The sequence below is a fragment of the Carassius auratus genome, unplaced genomic scaffold (assembly GCF_003368295.1).
Source record: "Carassius auratus strain Wakin unplaced genomic scaffold, ASM336829v1 scaf_tig00001753, whole genome shotgun sequence".
NCBI classification, from domain to species: Eukaryota; Metazoa; Chordata; class Actinopteri; order Cypriniformes; family Cyprinidae; genus Carassius; species Carassius auratus.
In genome coordinates this window covers 366,899-385,319 of record NW_020523394.1, presented here as the reverse complement: position 1 = coordinate 385,319, position 18,421 = coordinate 366,899, and the positions used below count along the sequence as shown (strand labels likewise).

Genomic DNA, 18,421 nt, shown 5'->3' with positions numbered 1-18,421 from the left:
TTTTCAGAAAACAAGATTATATTGATCAGTTTGTAAATGTATTGTGATTAAATATGTTTAGATATTTGTATTGAAAAAAAAATATATATACTGTGGAAGATATTCCTTTGTATTGCATGCAATATTTAATACCATGGCTAAACAAATTTCTATAAAGTTTCTGCTTTTTATTGAAGACATTTTTAGGTCTATGGCAGGGCAAATGAAGGATGAATGAATCTGTTTTGGATCAGAGGCATCAAGTGGGACCGAGCTCTTTCCGGAGCTGCTGGATCTCCTCCTGGAGCTGCAGGTTTTGTGAGGACAGATGAACAGCATCCTGAACGGCGTCTAGCAGCAGATTCCTGTACCTTCTCTCAGACAGGCATCTCTGTTCCTCCAGAACCTCACGAAACGCCCTGAACACCTACAAACACAACCAGCACAAAAAACACCCATTCACTCCACTAGATGACAGTATGGGGATATATTAAAGGAAACGCAGCTACACAATGTCCTGTGTGTGTGTGTGTGTTTGTAAACTATATTCTATATTCCTTTTCATGCTTTCAGTTGCATGGGCATAAATGTGTCTCGTTTCAGAACTGGAAAAGGTGCCACTATAATGCTTAGTTTAGTTTCTTCATATAGCATATTTAATAATGGCAAAGCCAACCAAATGCTAAATAATAGCAAATTAAACAACATAATTCAACAACAAAAATGTAATTACACATACAAAATACAATAAAGTCACCTCTTTAATATATAGATATATAAAAGCAAATAGTGTAGATGTAGATGACTCGGTGTAGATGTTCACCTGCAGACTCTCTTCTCGGAGGCTGCTGATCTGCTGCTGGTGCTGTCTGCTCTGGGTCTCCAGGTCTGCAGACGCCTGCTGGTTCTCTCTGCGCAGCGCCTCCATCTGAAGAACCAGGATGTGTCTCTCTCTGCGCAGGTACCACATCTCGCCCTCCACACCACCCATCTGCAGACGGCACAGAGTCAGGCACGTGTTTGAGCTCTGCTTGTTTAACTCAACCAGAACTCACCCGAAAGCCACAATGATGACAGCTATTTATAAACAACATTTTATAAACCGACTGACCAATCAGAAGCCAGGGCTGGGCATATCAGTTTTACAGCACACACAGAGGTGAATAGGGAGAACATTTTGATGTAAATACATGACTGTATTTTTTGGATGTACTCTTTTTTTGTTATTTTTCATGTGTCCTCCGCTCTCACCTGCTCCTCCTGTAACTCTCTCTCCATCTTCATCAGTTCATTCTCGATCAGTCTCTCATGAGTCTCTCTCAGTCTAGTTCTGCGCTCCAGGAGTTTCTCGTAATCCACCTGATACACACACACACACACATGTTTGTCTTTGTGAAAAGTGGGGACATGTTATAGGCATAATGGTTTTTATACTGTACAAACTGTATATGGCCCTACACCAACCCTAACCCTAACCCTCACAGGAAACTTTGTGCATTTTTACTTTGTCAATAAACCTCATCCTGTATGATTTATAAGTGTTTTGAAAAATGGGGACATGGGTTCTGTCCTCTTAAGTCACCCTGTCCTTTTAATACCAAGAGCAAACACACACACACACACACACACACACACACACACACTAGTGCTAAAGAAATCATGAAGTAGAGTATTTTTTTCATAAATAAGAGATTATTTTAATGTGTGCATTTTGTATTATTTCTAAACAATTATAATTTCACATTGATTCATAAAGATGAGTCATCTGTAGTTTATGTTTCACTGGTTGATCACATTATGCACACACTGTAAAGGTTGATTAAGTAAAGATGAAATAAAATATAAAGATTATACAAAAATCAAAAAATAAAAATGTTGCCTTGGAAACTAACTGAAATAAATAAGATTAATTAAAGGACAAAAACTACAAATAAAAATAAGAAATAAAGCTGAATAGACATAAAAAGATAAAAAAAAAACGAATAACAGCTTGAAATTCATAAAACAAAATCACTAAAACTATTTAAAATCATTTTTGGTGATTTAAATAAAAATTTAAACAAAATACAAATATTACATGAACAACGACAAATAGAAATGTTGTTAAATAAAAGCTAGATAGATAGATAGATAGATAGATAGAAGATGACCTAATAATAAATAAATAAATAAAGTTAATAAATCTCAAACAGACATTAAAATATAAACTGAAAATATTTACTTTACTTTAACTAGTAAATATTGTACTAGGATAGAGGAGGCAGAAGTCAAATGAAAAACTGTTATCAGGTGTCAGCAGTGGACTGAGTTTCTCCACAGTGTCTCCTGATTGGTCACTCACTGTGCTGGTGGCGTGTGATTGGTCGGATTCTCTGTGCGTCTCCTGTAACCTGATCTCCTCTTTCAGCTGTGTGATGCGGTTCACTCTCTCCTGATTCCTCTGGATGCTGGCCCTGCCCTCTGACATCATCACCACCATCATAATCATCATCATCATCATCATCATCATCTGAAAGACTGAAGTGAGTCTCCTCATGCCTACCAGTAAGATGCATGTCCATTTCCTGTCTGAGGAGGTCCTGCAGATTCCTCTTCCTGTCTGCTGTCTCACACTCTTCCCCAGCTCTTCCTCCGTCAACCGCCTACAACTCACAAACACACAAGCTTCAAATCATCCACGTTAATCTCATGTCTCTCACAAAACACGAGCAGAAATGCATTATATAGATGAGATTATAAGTGTGTGTTACTCACAGAAGAGTCCATGTTCATGTCCACCGGCTCTGAACTGACGATAAGTGTGTGCGTGCGTGCATGTGTGCGCGTGTGCGTGTGTGTGTGTGTGTGCTTGTGTTTCACTCTCTTCAAATATTAATTAGTGTTCCCTTTCACCTGTGTGTGTCTAAATGTGTGTGTCTATATATATATATATATATATATATATATATATATATATATATATATATATATATATGTGTGTGTGTGTGTGTGTGTGTGTGTGTGTGTGTGTTTTAAGTTGCACAGTATTCTATAATATTTCAAAACAATTCTAATGATGGGAACAGTTTCAAACTTAAAGGGATAGTTCACCCAAATTGCAAAATCATGTGATTAATAACTCACCCTCATGTCATTCCAAACCCATGAGACCTCCATTTATCTTTGGAACATAGTTTAACCCTTGTGCGTTGTTGGGGACGTTTTCGTCCACTAGGGGGTAAAGTTGGGTCTTATTTTGGCCACAACTTTCTCTGTGTTTGAGCTAATGGAATGATTTTTGGTGACAAATCTTATTTTGACCCATATTTTGGGAAATATTTTTTTTTTTTTTTTTTAAATTTCATTACCCTTTCGGTATGTTTGTGGATGAAAACATCCACTAAATTAAATTGCTGTAAAAATGTATCAGATAATTTTTTTTTTTTTTTGCATAAAAATTAATCAACCTCAGTCCTGATCAAAACTACCAAAAATTCCAAGATTTTAACTCTTTAATTACCGAGTTCATAAATTATGTCACTGATTTGGGGAAAAAAAACACAGAAAATTACATATTTTCAATATAAAAAGTGATTGTGGACTGGACATTTTTTTACCTTTTATCACAGTCTTGGGCATGTCAAAGATTAGTAACAAGATTGGCTTTGATGCATTGTTAGTTTTTGTGCAGCATTAGATTTAATTTTTTTCTCCCTAATTTGTTGTTAGTGGCTGTTTTTGCCCTTTGACTCCCATTATAACGCCATTTTTTGATTGCAAAGCCATAGCAATATATAATCATGCATTCTTGATTGTTTGTGGTTTTCCCTTTTGGGAAGAGGTAAAAAAAAAAAGATTTTTTACAGTTGATCACTAGGTGGGACCATTAACCCTTTAGATAGGCCTGTGCAAAAAATGCTTAGTTTCTGGCTTGTATATTGAGTTATATGGAGTATAACAGCAAATTATAGTGTTTGTGAGAGATTCTTGATTGTTGGTGGTTTTCTCTGTTGGGAAGAGGTAACATTTGTTATTTTTTACAGTTGGTCACTAGGTGGGACCATTAACCCTTTAGATAGGCCTGTGCAAAAAAAAAAGGCTTAGTTTCTGGCTTGTATATGGAGTTGTATGGAGTATAATAGCAAATTATAGTGTGTGTGTGTGTGTGTGTGAGAGAGAGAGAGAGAGAGAGAGAGAGAGAGAGAGAGAGAGAGAGAGGGTGTGAGAGAGACCTTTGTGCACTTACCTTGATGTACAGTATCTGAAAAAATCCAAATATGCACCTCATGCTCTCAGAACTACAAAAAAAAAAAAAAAGAAAAAAAAGAAGTGTGTTTATGCACCTGCTGCCTTTTGATGGTGAAAAGTACAGTTGGCCTATATGTGAAATGCTCATCTTTTCTTGATGGTAAAGCCATTAAAACCTTAAAATCCTGTAAAAAAAATCTACTTTGCATCAAATTTATGAACATAATGTATTATGAACCAAAATTCAATACCAACTTCAAATAAGCTGCAACTCGCTGGAGGGGTCAAGGTACATAATAATTTCTAAAACTTTGGTACAAGTCAAGCCCTTTCTCGTGTTGCTTGCTGCTTTTCTCACCATTAAATGACCAGCATGATGGCATGCAAGTGTTTAAATCCACGTACTTTGCTTTTGTTTAGTCTATTCACTTGTTAAGTCTGACGTCACGTAGCAGCGCTTTCGTGTCCAAACGCTCTTTCAGTTACCATGAGAAAACAACAAAAAGTGCTAATATAAACTCACAATGTGATAGTATACTAGCGAAAAAGTTATAATATTAACCTTTAACTCCATACCGAAGTCCTAGATAGCCAGACAATGAAAATTTAAATATAAAAAAAATATATAAAAATGATTTGTTTTTGGGACACTGTGAGCCTATCTAAAGGGTTAATGGTCCCACCTAGTTATCAACTGTAAAATATATTTTTTTTACCTCTTCCCAAAATGGAAAACCACAAACAATCAAGAATGCATGATTATATGGTGTCATGGCTTTGCAAACAAAAAATGTCGTTATAATGAAAGTCAATGGGGCAAAAGCAGCCACCAACAACAAATTAGGGAGAAAAGATGTAAATCTAATGCTGCACAAAAACTAAAAATGCATCAAAGCCAATGTTGCTACTAATCTTTGACATGCCTAAGTTATAAAAAGTAAAAAAAAAAAAAATCCAACCACAATTACTTTTATATTGAAAATAAGTCATTTTGTGTGTTTCCCCCCCCCAAAATCAGTGACATCATTTATGAACTTGGCAATTAAAGAGTTAAAATCTTGGATTTTATTTATTTATTTATTTATTTTACATTTGGTAGTTTTGATCAGGACTGAAGTTGATTAACAGATTTATGAAAAAAAAAGAAAAAAAAAATGAATCTGATAACATTTTTACAGCAGTTTAATTGAGTGGATGTTTTCATCCCGAACATACCGAAAGGGTCGTGAATTTGAACAATCCACAAGGGCTAAGATATTTTAGATTTAGTCCGAGAGCTCTCAGTCCCTCCATTGAAGCTGTGTGTATGGTATACTGTCCATGTCCAGAAAGGTAAGAAAAATATCATCAAAGTATGTGACATCAGAGGGTCAGTCATTTTTTAAGCATCAAAAATACATTTTGGTCCAAAAATAGCAAAAACTACAACTTTATTCAGCATTATCTTCTCTTCCGTGTCTGTTGTGAGTGAGAGTTCAAAACACTGCAGTTTGTGATATTATGGAATTACATTTGTTTCAATAATAACGAACAAAACTTTATAAAACTGAATGTAACTTGTAGGTGGGGGGAGTTCATGTACAGTTCTCTCTCCACCTTCAATACCACGACTTAGGTGCCCTTGAGCAAGGCACTGAACCTCCAACTGCTCCCCGGGCGCCGCAGCATAAATGGCTGCCCACTGCTCCGGGTGTGTGTTCACTGTGTGTGTGTTATCACTGCTCTGTGTGTGTGCACTTTGGATGGGTTAAAAGCAGAGCATAAATTCCGAGTATGGGTCACGTCACATTAGTTCTGATTGCATTGCCACAGATTTCGCTTACGTTTCTCACAGACAAAGTGAAAGACATTTATTTTAAGCTCATATACAGGTTCTACCCTGTAAAGAAGCTTATACAAAGATTTAAATCTGACATTGATCTTACATGCTCTTTTTGTTCGAGTTCTGAAAAAACTGAACACTTATTTCGGTCATGTCACTACACTCAGAAACTTTGGGATGACATCGGTGTCTTTGTCAAGTGTAAGATTTTGCCAGGCTTCTCAGTACATATGAAAAACATTATTTTTGGGTATTATGACTCTGACCCCACAAAATAAAATATCAGTTTTGTTATTCGTTTAAATAACATTTTTCCTAAACAAATTTCACATTCATAAATGCAAATTCTCCAACTGTAAACCTGTCTTTTCTGTTTTCCTAAAAGAAATGGAGAACTATTTGAATGTAATTTCAGTATCTACTCATAAGAAAGCTATAAGGACTGCTAGAATTGCTCTACCTTTGATCTCCTTGTGTCATTTTGTTTAGATTTTGGCCCTCTTTTCTTTAGTTCAATTTAGCACCACCCTACGCATGCACACGCATCATATACCTGGGTGCCGCGCGCCATTTCGCTCAGATTTCATTCCTTCAGGAAAGCGAATCGTCTGTGCCCTAAAATCATCTTGCGTTCTCCAGCGGTTTTCTTCGAGCAGTGTTTAACTCTTCTTTGCGGACGCGATGAGTTTCCGAAAATGCAAGGAGCCATGTACCAGGTACATCACGGCGGGTGACACTCATGACAGGTGCGTAGTATGTCTTGGTTTACATCACGCACAGGCGGCGCTTAGCGGCCTTTCTTCCTGTCCCCATTGTGATGGCCTGCGGCTCAGAGTACTGCGCTTTAGGGTGGAAGTATTTTCTGATGTCGCCCTCGTGTCTATCCCCCGTCATGTCACCTCTGCAACTGCCGAGGCACCGCACGAGGCGATAACTTGGGGTGACACGTGCGACATGGATTTCGTGGACAGCGCAGCGCTGGAATATTCTCCATATTGCTCGCGCTCCCCTACCCTGCTGCAGAATAAAAGTTTTATTGAGCCTGTCGTCTTCTCTAATGAGGATTTACAGCCCACACCGGCGCCATTTCCTTCGGTTGTGGACGTTATGATGATGACGTTCTATCCACCGCGGCCTCGTGGTCTGAGGACTTCGCTGCCTTCACCAGCCCTCTCCCTCCTAGCGGAGAGGAGAGGCGTGTTTCCCCGTCCTACAGTGAGCTGTTGGACGTGGTTTCTCGCACGGTGGGTAAATTGGGGCTGGACTGGGAGGTTGAGAAGGCGTTCTTCCTTCTAAGGCGTGTCGAGTCACATCTAGCCTGGTGGGGAAATCCTACATGGCTGCTGGCCAGGCGCCTGCTTCGCTCCACTCTCTGACGGTCCTTCAGGCCTACCAAGCGGAGCTATTGAAGGAACTTGACAAAGGGGAGGGTACTGCTCGAGCAGTGGGCCGTTCCATGGCTGGTTTGATTTCGGTTGAGCGCCACCTCTGGTTTAATCTCACTGATATCAAGGAAAAGGACAAATCTTTCCTCATGGATGCCCCTGTTTCCAAGGATGGTTTGTTCGGAGAGGCTGTTACTCCGGTAGTGCAAAAGTTCAAGGCAGCGAAAATCAATCATCCGCTTTCCACCAGCTGATTCCCCGCAGTCCCAGGGAGGTTGAACGCCGGCAAGCGATTTGGATTAGGCCCTAAGGTTTTTCCACCGGCTCACCAGCCTCAGCGCAAAAGATTAAACCTGAGCTTGACGGCAAATGTCTCTCGTTCTCGGGCACCGAATAGCAGCTCCTGATATTCTTGCTGCTTGCCAGGGACTGTGCCCTCCACTAGAGAGCGCTGTTGGACCGCTTTCACACATCTGACACTCTCATTGCAGTCCCCATGCTCAAACATTGACTGTCTCGCCGGGAACAGTGCCTCGAGCAGCATTGGATCGAGCTGTAATGCCAAACGATCCCTCAGACACTCTGCGCAATCCTGCTTTTGGAATTCGAGGGGCGATTCAGGGGTCCTACACAGATGACCCGTTTATGACGGCTCGCACAGCCACCGCTTTTTCGCTAGCGGCAGAGCCCGATGTTCAATCTGTTGGCCTAATTCCTGCCGTGGACACATTTCAGGATTATACACAATGGGACGCAACGACTCTTATGCATACTCTTCCCCTGTGCACGAATGCCACAGGCTTTTCGTGCCCGGACGTTTTAATGTGTATGACAGCGTTACAGGAAGCAGAAGTTTTGAGACCACTAGTATTGTTTTGGGCCACGTGGGAACGCTTGCCCGACATTTCTCAATGGGTGTTACGCACAATTTGTCACGGATTCACCATTCAGTTTCGAAAAGGCCCGCCGCCTTTCCGCGGAATTCTTTCCACGGCAGTGAAGCTGACGGAAATAGCGGTGCTGCGACAGGAGATGTCAACTCTGCTGAGCAGAGGGGCTGTAGAAGAAGTACACCCCTCTCAGATGGAGGCAGGTTTTTACAGCCGTTATTTTGTGGTACCAAAAAAAAGACGGCGGATTACGGCCCATTCTGGATTTACGCCATCTGAATCTTGCACTCAGGCCCAGCAAATTCAAGATGTTGACGGTAAAGTCTATTCTGTCTCAGATCCAACCAAACGATTGGTTTATTACGATCGATCTGAAGGATGCGTATTTTCATATTCAGATCATCAAGAGACACAGTAAGTTTCTAAGATTCGCTTTAGAGGGCAAAGCATATCAGTACCGCGTTCTTCCCTTTGGCTTGGCTTTAGCGCCCCGTACTTTCTCAAAATGCATAGACGCAGCTCAGGCACCGTTGCGGCTCCAGGGCATTCGTGTTTTGAATTACTTGGACGATTGGCTGGTGCTAGTGCAATCGCAGATGCACACTCTCATCGGGATCTTGCTGAATCATTTAAACAGCCTGGGCTTACGCACAAATTTCCAGAAAAGTGTTTTAATCCCCTCTCAACAGATAACCTTTCTGGGAATAGATTTGGATTCTCGCGCGATGACAGCGAAGCTTTCTCTCCCGCGCGCTCAGTCGATTTCGTCATGCGTGCGGCGCTTCAAAGTGGGTCGCAGGGTGACAGCGAGATTGTGTCTCAGACTTTTAGGTCTAATGGCAGCGGCATTCCCCGTAATTCGTCTGGGATTACTTCACATGCGCCCTTTTCAGTGGTGGACGAAAAGACGGAATATTTCACCCCGTTGTCTTCCGCATCTAACGATTTCGGTGACACGGCGGTGTGTGATGTCACTAAATCTATGGATGTCGACCGAATTTCTCCTGACCGGGGTTCGGCTGGGAATTTGTGCTTTCTGAGAGACTGTCACGACGGACGCGTCTTTCAATTACTGGCAGTTTTTCTGGCTCTCCAGTATTTCTCGAATCTGCTGATCGGCCGTCATGTGCTGCTCAGATCAGACAACACAGCGGTTGTGTTATACCTGAATCATCAGGGAGGATTACGCTCTGGCCCCCTGTGCAGGCTGGCGAGACATGTTCTTCTTTGGTCTCAGGACAAATTTCTGTCGATCCGAGCTGTTCATGTCCCCGGATGTTTGAACTTCGGAGCGGATTTGCTATCCAGACAGGCTCTGGAACAAGGGGAATGGAGATTACACCCCCAGACGGTGAATCTCTTATGGCGGATTTTCGGCAAAGCCAAAGTGGATTTTTTCGCGTCGAACATGACTATGCATTGCCTGCTATGGTTCTCCCTATGCCCCCCATCGCCCCTGGGCGTGGATGCGTTAGCTCACAGCTGGCCCAGGACCAGTTTGTATGCTTTTCCCCCAAATCGTCTGACCCCAGCGGTATTATCCAGAATACAGCTGGACAGAGTGGAACAGCTGCTGCTGGTGGCTCTGCGATGGCACACGCAGCCGTGGTTTGCGGACCTGATCAGTCTGCTAGCGGGCTTTCCATGGGAGATTCCCCTCAGACAGGATTTATTATCACAAGCACAGGGACTGATTTGGCACCCGAGGCCAGATCTATGGAAACTGTGGGCGTGGCCTCTGAGCGGAGTGCGTTAGTGTGTCCCGGTCTTTCCGTTGAAACTACTGAGACTTTACTGAATTCTAGAGCAGCTTCTACGAGACGCTTATATGCTTTCAAGTGGAGACTGTTTACAGCCTGGTGTGGGAATCGTAATGTGGATCCAGTTTACTGCCCAGTGGCTTCAGTACTGGAGTTCCTTCAGGACCGTTTTTCTGATGGAGTGACACCAGCCACTCTAAAGGTTTACGTGGCAGCCATTTCAGCTTACCACGAATATATAGACAGTGCCTCAGTGGGCTGTCATCCACTGGTTTCTCGTTTCATACAGGGTGCGCGAAGGCTGACTCACTGATTCTGAATACGATCTGAGCGACGATGAAAGCGGCATAATAAGACTGTATAATATCCCTAATCTACAACTGAGCGAAGATGACGACGAGGAAGAATGTATTGGACTGGCGTCAGACAAGTTGGACTGTAAGATATCAGAGGCTATATCGATAGTAACATTTGATGGGGATAAAGACAGAGAAATGGGGAAAATCTGTAACATTTAGAGGCAAACAGACACACAGTGCAAACTTCGGAGATGGTTACATCCACAAAGAAGACCCCGACAAAGAGAAAGTGTGCCCAAATGGGGGGAGCTTTACAGGGGGTATGGGTTATCTAAATGAGATGTAAATGAGCCCCATTGTCACTCGCAGCAGTGAGAACAGGTGAGAACTGCAAAATCTTTAGAGGCTATTTTCTGCTTTTTGAGCTTTTTTGAGTGCCTACCTTCAAATGGCCACAACTTCTCCAAATATTATCAGATTTCCATGTGTTACACATCGTTGGAGACTACACTTTCAGAATCTGTGAATTACTCAAAATGCCCCAGAACCGACTTGTGTCCCTACTTTCCGTGATTGGTCACATTTATCCATCGTGTTGCAGGGTTTATCAGGGCATCCGTTTGAGCCCTTGGAAACTGTACCGGATAAAATCCTGACACTGAAGACATTTCTTCTTATGGCTTTATCCTCCCTCAAGAGAGTTGGGGATTCGCATCGGCTTTGTAAAGGTGCTGTTACGACCTAGGCCTAATTATGTTCCTACGGTCGCATATAATCCCTTTCGCTTTCAGCAAGTGGTCCTGGAAGCTTTACCCCCTGCTGAGGCGGGGTCAGGAGATCTAAGTCTTTGCCCTGTGAGAGCTTTAAAGGTTTATGTGGATCGTACAGCCCCATGGCATGAGTCTGACCAGCTGTTTGTCTGTTTTGGACATAAGAGTAAAGGCCATGCAGTTACAAAACAGAGCATGTCCCATTGGCTGGTGGAGGCAATTTATTTAGCCTATGAGGCGCGCGGACTCGTTTCGCCCTTAGGAGTTAAAGCTCATTCCACTAGAGCTGTGGCTTCTTCTCAAGCTTTTCTCAGTGGATCTTCTATGGATGATATCTGTGCTGCGGCAGGATGGTCCTCACCGAGCACTTTTATCAAGTCTTACAGTCTGGATGTGAGGATGGCTCCTGGCTCCCGGGTTCTCTCCGCTTGAGCAGATGCTTCCTCGGATCCCAGCTATCAGGTACGTCAGGCGTTATTGTATAGCGTTCCCATATGTGGTGATGTCACCGCAGCATCGAAGTGACCTATGAAAGGGAACATCTCTGTTACGTATGTAACCATGGTTCCCTGAATAGGGAACGAGATGCTGCGGTCCTGGCCGTGCCATACCTTGATAGCATTCTTCTTCTTCAGTCATGAAATCTGAGCGCAATGGCAATTATTGTCATTCAGTAACACAAGCTTACTTCAAGCTGCCTGAAGGACAAGAGCTCATCTTTACAGACTGAGACGATCAAAGGTCAAATATTATTTACATATTAAGTAATACAAATAACCGCAAGAGGTTTCAAATATGTGCGCCACTGAGTGGCGTCCACTTCCTGGTCAGAGAGCACCTGTCCTTCAAAAGCTGAATATCCAATCAGAGTAGATCACTGTTAAGCCCGCCCCCACGAGAGGTTTGTGTCAAAACACCAAACGAAAAACTGGGAAACGTAAGTGAAATCTGTGGCAATGCATTTAGAATCCACGATTAGCAAAAACAAATCTTTGAAAAACATTCACAAACAATGAAGCATATTTGAAGAGCTTGTTAAATTTGTGCGACTGAGTTAATTTCAAGCCATCGGTTTACCTGGGCTCATAACATTCACACAGAATCAGTTCAGAATCAATCACCAAAAGAATCAGTTCGGTTCAGGCGCTCTTCTGTGTCGGTCTGCTTCACGCTGAATCACACATGCGCAGTATCATCAGCTCCTCGGTTCTCGAATCGGACACGTCTGAAAGAAACGGTTCTTGATTTGAGAACGAGTCAGTCTTTCGTTCGTCATCTTCAGTTCTCTCTTCACAGCAGTTCAGTCAGTGTACTGTTTGAGTACATGAATTACTCCGGGATATTGGTTTGTTTGAACTCAGAGGAAGTGTCAGCCACATTAAAAAAGTTAACAGCTTAAGTCATTTGTGGATTAATGCGTATTGGAGACGCGAACCGGATATCACAAACTTCTTTGTTTTGAACTCTCTCACAACAGACATGGAAGAGAAGGCAATGCTGAATAAAGTCGTAGTTTTTGCTATTTTTGGACCAAAATGTATTTTCAATGCTTCCGAATATTCTAACTGACCCTCTGATGTCACATGGACTACTTTGATGATGTTTTTATTACCTTTCTGGACATGAACAGTATACCGTACACACAGTTTCAATGGAGGGACTGAGAGCTTAGATATTTTTACTAAATCTAAAAATATCTAAAACTGTCTTACGGGTTTTGAAGAACATGAGGGTAAGTTATTATTAATTACATAATTTTACTATTTGGGTGAACTATCCCTTTAATTAAAGCTATAATATTTTCTCAGTGATGGTAGGATGTCACTGCTTGTGTCTCATATCCGCTCCGTCTTATAAATAAACCCTGTGGTCAGTTTATTTTGAACCTCTTCCTGTGAGATAAATTTCCTTATCTGACCTCATGCAACACTTTCATTCTGTCTGTCTCATATTCAAATGCCTGATTTTCAAGAAGTCTTTTAATGAAGTGACCTTGGAATTAATGAAGAAGTAATACTGAGCATTTCTGTTTTGAAAAAGATAAGGAAGCTTGAGATCATTTAGGGAAAATCTAGATGTTTTATCAGCATAAAAACAGCTGAATGAAGCAGATCAGTTGACAAATGGGTTGAACTATATTCATGATTTAAGTTCCTCCACAAAATATTTCAGCGGAAAAACCTTCCTAAACAGTCAGTGAAGATTCAGTTATTTCATGCTTCTATGTCCTGCTAATGTCTGCTGCATTCAGAGGAAAATGAAGCAGCATATGTTAAATTATTCATGTTTGAACAGAGAACTCTTTTGCAGGGAACTAGACATTATTGAGTGAAAATGATCTGAAAGTGCACAAGTCATACATGAGCGGTATTTCACAGAACACTTCATGTTCACATCTGTATGTGCAGCTGCTCTGTTCTATGAGTAGTTTAACAAGATTAATTGAAATTTAGTACTCTTATCAAAATAATCTTCTAATGATGCATCTGATGTTTTGAGTCATGTTTAGTGCATACTGAATAGCACTTACATTTTTCCTGTCATTTTCAATTGTTTCATATTATAATATAAAAGTATTAAAATGGTTTATAAACTGTTAGCAGCATAACATTTCAGTTACACACACACACACACACAATTTCGCGTTCTCTCTCTCTCTCTCTCTCTCTCTCTCTCTCTCACACACACACACAGACAGACACACAAAACAACATAATAAACATATTAAATTATAAAATGTATCTAAAAGTTAAATGATTATTAGAAATGTAGCTGAAATAAGGAAGTAAGTTTAAGTATTGAAAAATAGTTAAACGGAAATATACACACTTCTCCATTTATCTTTATGTTTTTATCCTTATGTTTTCCTTATTTATCCATTTTATTTAGTTATATTTGTCTTGAATAAAAAAAAATAACTGTAAAATTAAATAAATATATAAAAGTAAAGCTATAACTTTATACTGTAAGTATAGCTAAACAGAAATATTAAGAATTTTTTTTAGTTTTTAATCTTTTCTAAATAATAATAATAAAACTATCAAATTAATTAAAAAAATATAAATAAATGTTAAAAATATACTTTTCTGCAGTTTAAACTTTTTTTTCAAAATGAATTTCAACAATACACGGATCAAAATTCTGTTGATTTATGATATTTTTAATCATATTTAATTCAATATGAAAAGCACTTATATAATATTTCTTAGTATTTTGTGCCTTAATTAATTGCCACTTTAACATGTTTATCTTTAACATGTTTACACAAAAAATGTAATACTGTTAATTTCATATGTTCATATGATCTTCTCTTCTCTTCTTTAAACCACAGAGATCGATCAGACAGAATGGAAAATATTCAGGTTTAATAAATAATATATTTTCAGTTTTTATGGATAGTGTAAATCATTTTTAAATCAAACAGCGACAATAAACCCACACAGTCTTATTTGGAAACAGCATGTGTTTAATTACAGTCAAAATTATTCATGCTACCTCTAACATCACGCTGTGAGTTCAAAGTAAAACAGAGAAATGGTATCACACAGAAGATATTAATAGAATAAGGGTTAGCCCAGTGCTAATATGCTGCAAATGTTAATCTATTCTGAACACAGATCGGAAAAAGAGATCTTTAGTAGAAAAGTTATTAGATTATTTCCATCAAATATCATCCATTGATCCTCAGGAGCTGAAAAAGGAGACAGCTGATAGGCCTGGAGTTTTTCTCTTTACTGCTGGACGTGCTGATTCACACTGGAGAAACAGAGACACAAATACATCAGAAAATGATTTCAGTCTTTATACTTTAAAATGTTATGTTTAATTCATTTACTTTGTCATTTAATTTATTCTCAAGTTAGCCCAATTTGTAGGTCTATTCAAATTTCAGTTCATCACAGAAAGTGTTGACGCACCTTAACTGCAAGCGGGTCTTTTTCCACGAACTTTTGTGCCGGAGATCTCGTTGCCGTTTTTATCCACACACCAGCAGTATCCGGTGCTGTGCCAGCACTGCATGGGCTGATAGTTGCCCTGCTCGTCACACTTAGGCTTGTAGAAGCCGGGTTTCATCTCCTTCTGAGACTCCAGCTGACACTTACTCTGAACCTCAACAGCTGCGGGGACACACACACACATGAGTGAGATCTGAGCGGATCGGTGCGTGTGTGTGTGTGTGTGTGTGTGTGCGCGCGTCTCACCTGATTCAGGAGTGCTCTTCACCTCCTCATCTGCGTCCACCAGCAGTGGCAGGCTCGCCATTGGCAGCTGCATCTTCCTTCTGACAGCTTTTCACAGAACATGGAGATTTAGATTAACATTAATGGACGAGACCATGTCATAGATTCAGAATGTTTATCATAAACAGAAGTTTATAGTTTATACATAGTTTATAGTTATCACTTACCACGTTAAAACTTTTTACTTATTTTTGTATTTATTTCTATTCTAAAATAACATAGTGTTTTTACATATTAACTAAAATTATATATATATATATATATATATATATATATATATATATATATATATATATATATATATATATACATACATATATACATACATATATATGCTTTTACGGATTTATTATTTTAAATTTATGTTTGTAATATAGTGTGTGCTTTTTTTTATTCAACACCTTTCATTTTAATTTTTAATTGTTATGTTTTTTTTTTGTACTGACTTTAAAAAATACTCTTACTGTTGTTTTATAAAATATCAGCATCTGTTTCAGTTCAGTTTTTTTTTCTTAAAATTTCTTTTTTATTTTATTGTATTTCAGATCGCTTTCAATTACTGAAAACAAACATTTTTGTATTAATTTTATTAACAACACTGGCTGCTTATATAATCCATAATGGAAAAACCTGAATTAAATTAGAATATATATATATATATATATATATATATATATATATATATATATATATATATATATATATATATAATATATGTTATTTATTTATTTGTATTATATATAAGTTGGTGATGTACCATCCAGTTGTCCGGTGCTCTCTTTCTGGTTTGTGAAAATTGGTTGCAGTTTCTAAAAAAAAAAAAAAAAAAAATTAAGAATCAGATATTGAAAATAAAGTGTATTGCAGCTGTATTGATGACTGTTTTTAGATCTTTATTCTCACAGTGAGAGGAACGCTGCTCTTCTTGGAGGTCTGGTCAGAGGACTCATCAGAGAAATCCTTCAGCAGTGGCATGCTCTTCATGGGAAGATGCATCGCCTTTGGAGGAGCACCTGTTAGACCAAACAAGGACAATATGAACATTATACAATCAGCAGCAGTGCCAGTTTATTTTTTGAGAACTGCATTTAATCATAGGCCTTGAATGATACGCATGAATGTTTTGTTGAAATGGCTGTTTGTATTTTTGCAATGAATGGTGCATATTGAATTTGTGTTTGATGGTTAGTTCATGTAATTCATTCGGCTGTGTTTCTCACCGGACATCTTTCTGGTGAGCTCCGTCTTCAGCTTCTCCTGGCCGGTGGTCAGAGCGCTGATATGTTCCTTCTGACCCCAGACGAGGTACGCGGTCAGCCCCTGTCCCGCCAGCAGAAGACAGGCCAGGACCGTCAGTCCGGTCACCTTCAGTGCCTTTGCATTGGAGCTCCTGCAGGAGGACAAAGAACAACATCTGAGACCTGTGCGCTTCAGGTGCATCTCAAGTGTTTGTTTCTGTGTGTGGGTGATGGTTAGCTTTATTCAGATGGTCATCTGTCTAGCACAGAAAGTGAAATTCCCCTTAAAAGTGAACTTTGCAATGATTCACAACGTGTCTGTTTTAAATCGTTGGAGATCCTGGAATTTTTTTTTTGATATTTGAAAAAAGAGAGAAATTAATTTAGGGAATTTTCATGATCCTCATTTGTAAGTTGCAATGGATAAAAGCATCTTCTATATGAATACATGAAAGCATAAATTAAATGGTTTCAGTTTTTACAAATACTCATCATAGATTATGTTGGCTGGTTGGGATTTCCAGGAGAATTGAGAATAAGAAAAAAAATTTATGTTTGATTTTAGTTTGTTGTCAAACATTTATTTTATTTAGATCGTTATTTATTTAACTTGATGTAGCCTACTAAAAAAAAACTAATACTGAAACTAAAATAATAATAGTAATTAATAATTATATAGACATATTTTAAAAAAAGACAAAACACAGCATAATACTAAAACTTTCAAATAAAACAGAAGATACTGAAAATTATGAAATTTATAAAATAATTATGCGATATGTATAAAGCATAAAAACAAATCAATGTTTTAAATATTTGTCAATAGCTCACTTAAATTTTAAGTCTATTTGATTTTATCCTATTAAATCTAAATCACTTATAACTGAATATATTAAAATAATTATGTACAAAAACTTCAAAACAGTCTTGACGCGCTACTGTCTATTTAATAAAAACAACCAATCAATAACATCAGCGCCGGTGACGTCACCGGCAGCGAGGCAGAGTTTGTTTTCCTTCTTTCAGGTTGCGCCTTATTAGATTGGAATTTCACACTAAATAACCCAAACAAGCTATGCACTAATATGAGTTCAATATTTATTCGTGATCATTATCAATGAATGTTTTAATCGCACAATACTGTATTTGAGCAGGCTACCGAAATAGAGTAAAAAAAAAAAAAAATACATAAATGAAAACGTTCCACAGATAATTTCAAAGCATGAATTCTTGAACATTATAGTTATATTAATTACTGCCATGCACTAAGGGACTGCAATATATAGTTACTATTTTATATGCAATGTAAAAATGATGTACCACAAACTTTGCGATCGCAAAAATGTAATAAAATAATTTACCCTGTGCCACCGCGGTTCACGACGGTTTCTTGGCTTGGCACACGCTGAATCAGCCCCTGGTCCTGATACTCATCCATCACTGTTTGTATGTGTGTTTATGTCTCCAATACTGAAAGGTTTTATGTACCTCTAGAACCCACTTTTCAGGACGTCTGCAGTTATGAATGTCCCGGATGTGAAGGTGAACCAAAATGTGATTGGCTGATGAGAAGAGCGTCATTTGTTGATAGAGAGACGAATACTTCAAGCTGTAAACATGAGAAATAACTCTGAAAACAAATATCCCAATTCCTCTTTCAAATACAGAATAAATCCATATTAAAAAGACGGATTTGACACCCATATAAGGTTAATCTTTCAACTCTCATTAATAGTGAGTTAAATCACTATGAAGGTATGCTAAAATATGCATTTATATATATATATATTAATCAATCTGACATTTGTAA

The 18,421-nt window shown here is 39.0% G+C and overlaps 2 protein-coding genes across 2 annotated transcripts; both read right to left on the bottom strand.

Moving 5' to 3' along the window:
- Window positions 1–147: 147 nt before the first annotated feature.
- On the bottom strand, window positions 148–2,798 carry LOC113069542 (polyamine-modulated factor 1-binding protein 1). Its single transcript, XM_026242685.1, has 6 exons — window positions 2,734–2,798; window positions 2,522–2,621; window positions 2,321–2,439; window positions 1,231–1,338; window positions 803–970; window positions 148–406 (listed from the first exon to the last, which is right to left on the bottom strand). The coding sequence occupies exons 1-6, from the start codon at window positions 2,749–2,751 to the stop codon at window positions 239–241; spliced, it is 681 nt and encodes a 226-aa protein (XP_026098470.1). The 5' UTR covers window positions 2,752–2,798; the 3' UTR covers window positions 148–238.
- Window positions 2,799–14,577: 11,779 nt separating this feature from the next.
- Window positions 14,578–18,138, bottom strand: LOC113069553 (H-2 class II histocompatibility antigen gamma chain-like). The gene is made up of 7 exons (XM_026242698.1): window positions 17,973–18,138; window positions 16,594–16,763; window positions 16,277–16,386; window positions 16,131–16,182; window positions 15,335–15,421; window positions 15,050–15,250; window positions 14,578–14,888 (listed from the first exon to the last, which is right to left on the bottom strand). The coding sequence occupies exons 1-6, from the start codon at window positions 18,047–18,049 to the stop codon at window positions 15,051–15,053; spliced, it is 696 nt and encodes a 231-aa protein (XP_026098483.1). The 5' UTR covers window positions 18,050–18,138; the 3' UTR covers window positions 14,578–14,888; window position 15,050.
- Window positions 18,139–18,421: the final 283 nt, after the last annotated feature.

Coding starts and splice junctions, on each gene's coding strand:
- LOC113069542 (XM_026242685.1), bottom strand. Junction 1,339..2,320: donor AATCACACGCCACCAGCACA/GTGAGTGACCAA, acceptor TGTGTGTATCAG/GTGGATTACGAGAAACTCCT. Junction 407..802: donor TCCGAGAAGAGAGTCTGCAG/GTGAACATCTAC, acceptor TTGTGTTTGTAG/GTGTTCAGGGCGTTTCGTGA.
- LOC113069553 (XM_026242698.1), bottom strand. CDS start 18,049: ATGGATGAGTATCAGGACCAGGGGCTGATTCAGCGTGTGCCAAGCCAA. Junction 15,422..16,130: donor GAGCACCGGACAACTGGATG/GTACATCACCAA, acceptor TTCTGTGAAAAG/CTGTCAGAAGGAAGATGCAG. Junction 15,251..15,334: donor GAAGAGCACTCCTGAATCAG/GTGAGACGCGCG, acceptor GTGTCCCCGCAG/CTGTTGAGGTTCAGAGTAAG.